General features: G+C 47.1%; 2 protein-coding genes across 2 annotated transcripts; one reads left to right on the forward strand and one right to left on the reverse strand.

The window, feature by feature from the left end:
* The first annotated feature begins 913 nt into the window (after positions 1 to 913).
* On the forward strand, positions 914 to 2357 carry LOC311324032 (vacuolar ATPase assembly integral membrane protein vma21-like). Its single transcript, XM_084456398.1, has 3 exons — positions 914 to 1047; positions 1281 to 1390; positions 1537 to 2357. Exons 1-3 carry the CDS (start codon positions 986 to 988, stop codon positions 1674 to 1676), a joined length of 312 nt encoding a protein of 103 aa, XP_084312524.1. The 5' UTR covers positions 914 to 985; the 3' UTR covers positions 1677 to 2357.
* A 2568-nt stretch (positions 2358 to 4925) lies between these two features.
* Positions 4926 to 6020, reverse strand: LOC311324124 (gap junction alpha-3 protein-like; the record flags this gene model as incomplete). The annotated part of the gene is made up of 1 exon (XM_084456529.1): positions 4926 to 6020. The coding sequence occupies one exon, from the start codon at positions 6018 to 6020 to the stop codon at positions 4926 to 4928; it is 1095 nt and encodes a 364-aa protein (XP_084312655.1).

A 6020-nucleotide genomic window follows, 5' to 3' on the forward strand; every position in this document is an offset into this window, starting at 1 on the left:
TTGATGTAGCATGCTTGATCTCGCCTACTATCTAGCAAGTAGTATGCATTTCGGACACGGCCCATGTCAACGTCAATGTGATGGACACTATTCAATGTTTCCCTTCAAACACACGGTTCTGACTAGCTAGCTAGCTGGCCGAGGAGAATAGTGTAGCTAGTCTAGCACCAGCTACGTGAAAACAAACGAGCGGTTGGCTTGCTAAGCGCGTACCTGAGATCAGTTGATATGAGGGTCCGTTGGTGTCTCATGATCCACTTTTCTTGATGACACCTCGCGTTCATTGGGCAGCATCGTTCCTCCTGACTTGTTAGCCAGCTAGCCATACTTCCACACACAGGCAGCTAGCAGAACATTGTTTAGCTCACTTTCGAGCTAATTGTGCATGACACACAAACTCTTGCTAGGGTTATTATAGGGTTATTATAGGGTTATTATAGGGTTATTATGTAGATAACAACATTTTTCCGCCGCATTTAATTGCCAACTCTATTTCAAGGGTGACAGTTGGCTGGATAATCCTCTCACGCTCACGGAAAGCAGGCAGGGTCAATTTTAGAACGGCTAGCTAGCATGCTAGATACGTCATGAGAGGCAGGCGACCAATGGAAGAAGAGCGTCTCTTGTTGTCATGGTGAAGTAGGGGTGGAGTCACGGCAGGCGGCTCGTGCACTCATCGTCTGATCCTAATAAATAAATAAATACTAATAAATACAGCGTGACAACAAAATCCAGTTTACGAAATGAATCCAATTCTACAATAACTTGTCCTATTGGTCCGCCAGTTTTGAGACAACCGTCTCACACAAATCCTCCTTCGGGTTTTAACGGCGCCTCGCATCCAGTTTGTTGCACTATCGCGAGAGAGTCACGTGCTTGTCCCGTGATCGAATGCGGAAGTAGGTTAGGAATAGCGAGCCCATTTCGTATTCAGTCAGTATTTTTATTTCAGCATAGGCATTTGATTTGCCACTTTATCGAAGCAATGGACGGCTTTGTTAAAGCACCGCTTAGCAACACACCTGGTGCTGCTCCGGATTTTAGAGGGTGAGAAACCAACTGGCCAATAACGTAGCTAACGTTAGTCCCTCCAAAGGGCTGATTCCCTCTATATAGTATCTATCGTTTTGGTTGAGCAAAACAATGCACTGTTTAGTTAATTATAATTGTCTTTGCTTTGTTTTGATCCACGCAATTGTATTCAAGTTGTTCAGACTGTACTCAAATCGAGCAAGTACCCGAATAGGTGACATGTCTTTTTTGTGTCCCCACATCATCAGAAATGAGAGTTCATTGGTGTCAGCCCTGAAGACTCTGCTGTTCTTCACCATCTTGATGGTCACTATGCCTATAGGGTTGTACTTTGCATCAAAGGCGTACATCTTTGAAGGTAAAGCTATTTTTTTATTACTATAATAGCACCATAATTGTATTGCAGGGGAGGGTAGGCTATAGCCTACCCATACAATCTCTTATTTTCTCTGATCTCTTTTGACTACACTGTCTGACCCGCCTGCCCACTCTGCTCCTCTCTAGGCACCATGAAGATGTCCAACACAGACAGCTATTTCTATGCCGCCATCGTAGCCGTGCTGGCTGTTCACGTAGTGCTAGCTCTGTTTGTGTATGTGGCCTGGAACGAAGGCCCCCCAAGAGGCAAGGGAAAGCATGACTAACCCAACCGACCCTCCCAGATCACCAGGCCAGGAACGAGAGCGTGGGTCTGGAGCCCCCCTCACCCCTGGTCCCCCAGCCCAATCAGAGGACTATATCCTGGCCAGTTGCTGGGTCTCTCCCTATGGGTGTCCAAACTCAGCTAGACACCTGCTCTCTACTGTATTCTCACTGGTGTTGAGAGGGGGGTAGCCTACTGGCTTCGGGACAACCCAGTGTGTTTTTATTTAACTGTCTTTACTTTGTTGACTGAACATCGCCCCTGTGCCCCAGACCCTGTAGGGGTTGTGTCATAACCTGCCTAACCCTAACCAAGATCTGCAGCTTGATATACCGTCTTGGTACGGGGCAGTCATGGGGGAAGCCATCTTGGTACGGGGCAGTCATGGGGGAAGCCATCTTGTTTTTGTGTTTATGAAGTTGTGATCTGATTAGTCCATCCATGTAAACTGTATTTTTTTATGTATGTGGAATGTAGTGTTTTAATGTTGTGTGATTCTGTCTTGCCCATGAGTCACGTATTAGAACTGTAGCCACCACCAGGGTACTGAAGAGCAGGTGACTACTGGACGGAAGACATTCCCTCTGGCTTGTTTTCATGGGGGCTAGCCAGTCTGATTAGTTAGTCAGTGTCATTATCTGCAGACATTTGACCATGTTTGTTCGATGCAGGACACAAAGATGTCTGCTTTATTCCTTGCAATTTCACCAAACAATAAAGAGAAAAATAATTTAATTTCTAGAATACTGTTGAACTCTTTTTGCTTTGTCACTATAGCAACATATTTCCCCAAAACATTCTGGCTCAGGAAGGCCAACCTGAGTACAACAGATTATTACTGGTTCATAAAAAGAAAAAAAACAACTACTGATAACCAACTTGAGACACGTTTAGCTGGGAGCAGAGCATGGTCCGCATCATTCAGCAGTGTGGTGTGTGGAAGTGGCTCCTTGTGCCACCACCGGGGGTCAGGCTTCCTCTTGGTGCTGATACTGTGGGGTGATCAGTCATGCCGTCTACCCTCACCCCTACAAAACGTTGGAACACGTTTATTGAAATGGAAACAGTGGTGCGTTGAACACTGTGTTCCACAAGCGTTGCACATATGGCAGATGAGATACGGCAGGGTTTATAAGTGCTGATTGGGTAACACTTCTGACACACCCAACAAATGAGAGAAAACCTACTTCAAAGCCCATTTCACACCATTTTGAGGAATGTTAATCGTAGCAAAACGGTGCACACCGTTTTCAGATTGAACTCGCCCCTGCTGTTGGTAGGGAACATTACAGCTGGATAACAGAACTGGATGCAACACCAATCCTAATGAATCATAACAAAAATGATTGTTACTCCCAATCATATTATATGATAAACAAGGTTTCAGCTTTCTCAATCTGCTTATTTTGAACTTGGAACAAAACACCACAACACAGGATCCCACAGGGCAAATAAACATTCTATCTAGTCAACCACAAGGCTCCTGTTCCCTGGTGCCTTCCTCCTTCTCTGCCACTCCTTCCTTCCTGGCTCGGATCTGAGAAGGGCCTGGCATGTGAAACAGACAGGCTACGGCAGGCATACACATAACATGTTTATTTCTGGTCAACCACTACATACTTTTACAGGGTTAGATGTTTACAGACGGGGACTGACGCCCTCCTGTATGTGCCTGTTACATACAGAACTGTGTCAGAGTTACAGCCAGATAGCAGCGACATCTGACAGAGACATGTCAGTGTCTTCCTGTAAACAATGCACTGAAAAATATCCTGATCTGGTTTGAATCATCTTATCATTAGATAGTTATCTCTTGAGTCTAGATGAAATGCTGCCTCTGCAATCCTTAAAGGTCTAGCCCTAACCAACTCCAACCTGGTCTTGAGAGACACACACACAAGCAGTGCTTACCTGTATTGGCACTATAAAGGGCTGTACTGTTGCCTGTGACGGGCCCTGGGATTAGTCCTGCTCTTTGACAGGTTATCCAGTGTGTTGTCACTTGGCAGGTGTGGCACATGGTGTGCCGTGGTCATATGTGACCTCAGGAGGGTTAAGGAGTTAAATTTAACTATTTGAGGCTATCTGGTTTCTCCAAATGAGGTCAGCAAGGCAAAGTGCAGGGAAATAAAGAAAAACCTCCACAAGATATTCTGTCAGGGTTACCAGTATAAGCTCTATGGATGTCTACGCTAAAGGATGTTGAATATATGTTTATCTTCTTTTGTGATTCAACAACTTTGATATTAATAATTCATTATTAACGATTAATTTATAATTGTACAGCTTCATTCATTAGCATTTCCAGGTTTACTGTGTCAGAGTAATGTTCCAAATATGGAAAATCAAGAAATGTCAAAACCAAATATTGTAGTGTCTGTCCACAAGAAAAGAAGCGAATCCAAGGCACTCTTCAATAGATTAAAAAGCTTTAATAAGTGGCTAAGTGTATTGTAGTCCTCACTGACAGCTGCTCCAAGGTATATTTATTACTAGAGGACAAAAAAACGTCAGGGTGACCTGACGAAGACCCACCTTGGGTCGAAATTTTGTTTTTTTGTCCTCTAGTAATCAAACTCAATTTTTTGCATTCTTTGTAACTATATTGTCCGGCACCAGCGGATGGTCGATGTGCTTAGCAACTCTACAACTTCTTCTAAGTGTATTGTAGTGCCTGTGTTTGTGTGTGCCCGATGAACCGTTTCTGATGCCCTGTTATCAAAGCTCCATGAATATTCTATATAATCAAATAAATGTAACAAAATATCCAATATCTCAATACATACAAAAAATACACCATTATTAAACACTTCCATTTGGCTAAATCTCCACTCCAGAATTCCTTATCCACCCTGTCCCTCTGAACATGAAAACACTGAAAACATTCAGTTCCAGTAAAAAGTTACACTGAAATCATTCAGTTCCTATAAAAAGTAATTCCATGTCATAGGGAGGGAGATTCTTTTAAACAGATCAAAGACGTCGGGGGCCAGGGATATTTCCTGTATCGCCTTCCGAGATAGTTTCTTTTACAACAGGACAGTTTATTTTTGGTGCCCACTACCGTACACATCTCAGTCACTCCCCATTGAGTCAGAGTGAGTCAAGGCCCTGACATCTTCCAGTGGGGGTTGTGGTCAGAAGAGGCGGTTGTGGTTTGGAGGGGCGGTTGTGGTCAGACACAGCAGGATGCCTCTGAGGCAACATAAGACCGCTGACTGCAACCCTAGACCTCGGGACATCAACCCTCTCAGATCTTCAGATCGTCTATTCTGGTCTTGTTGTTGCTGTGTTTGGCATGGCGGTTGGGCCTGGCCAGACTGGGAGATCCGGGGGCCGAACCCTCAGCCCCTCCCTTCTTCCCCTTCAGGTCCATATCCTCCGGCTTGCTGCTGCTCCTCTCGACTGCCAAGTTGTCCTTGTTCTGCTTGTAGGCCGCCTTGCTGTGGTAGGGGTGGTAGGAGGAGTCGCTCTCAGACAGAGGGGAGAGGTTGTAGGAAGGGACCGGGGGGAAGGCCGTCTGGACCGCGGGGTGGGGACTGTGGAAGTAGTCATCGTAGCTGGGTGCGTAGGGCACGGCCGTCTCACTGGGCTCCTTGGAGATGCTCTCGGAGGACAGCTGCTCGCGCCGGTACCGGATGCCCTGCCGACACTTGGTGCAGCCCAGGTGGTATATCTCGATCAGGTTGAGGAAGAGGGACAAGCTGGCCACCCCCAGCATGAAGATGATGAAGATGGTTTTCTCCGTGGGCCGGGAGATGTAGCAGTTGACGGTGTTGGGGCAGGGTGGCCGGTCGCAGGTATAGAGTGGCTTCAGCTGGAACCCGTAGAGTAAGTACTGCGCCACGATGAAGCCCACCTCAAACAGCGTCTTGAAGATGATGTTGAAGACATAGGTGCGCAGGAGCTCCCCCTGCAGGCGCACGCGCCCCTTATCGTCCCTGACGAAGGGCTTCTTGTGGGTCTTCACCTCCACTAGCAGAGGCTGCTTGTCGGAGAGCTGAGCCAGTTCCTTCTCCTTCTGCTGCTGCTTTTCCTCCATTCGGACCAGGTGCAGGATGTGCCCCAGATAGATCAGCGTGGGCGTGGACACGAAGATGATCTGCAGCACCCAGAAGCGCACGTGGGAGATGGGGAAGGTGATGTCGTAGCAGACGTTCTCGCAACCGGGCTGCTTGGTGTCGCAGGTGAAGCCGGACAACTCGTCGCCCCAGACCTTCTCCGCGGCCGCGCTGAGGACCAGGATGCGGAAGATGAAGAGGACCGTCAGCCAGACCTTGCCCACCACAGTGGAGTGCTCCTGGGCATTCTCCAGAAGCTTCCCCAGCAGGTTCCAGTCCCCCAT

This window comes from Borostomias antarcticus (assembly GCF_949987555.1).
Source record: "Borostomias antarcticus genome assembly, chromosome: 22".
NCBI lineage: Eukaryota > Metazoa > Chordata > Actinopteri > Stomiiformes > Stomiidae > Borostomias > Borostomias antarcticus.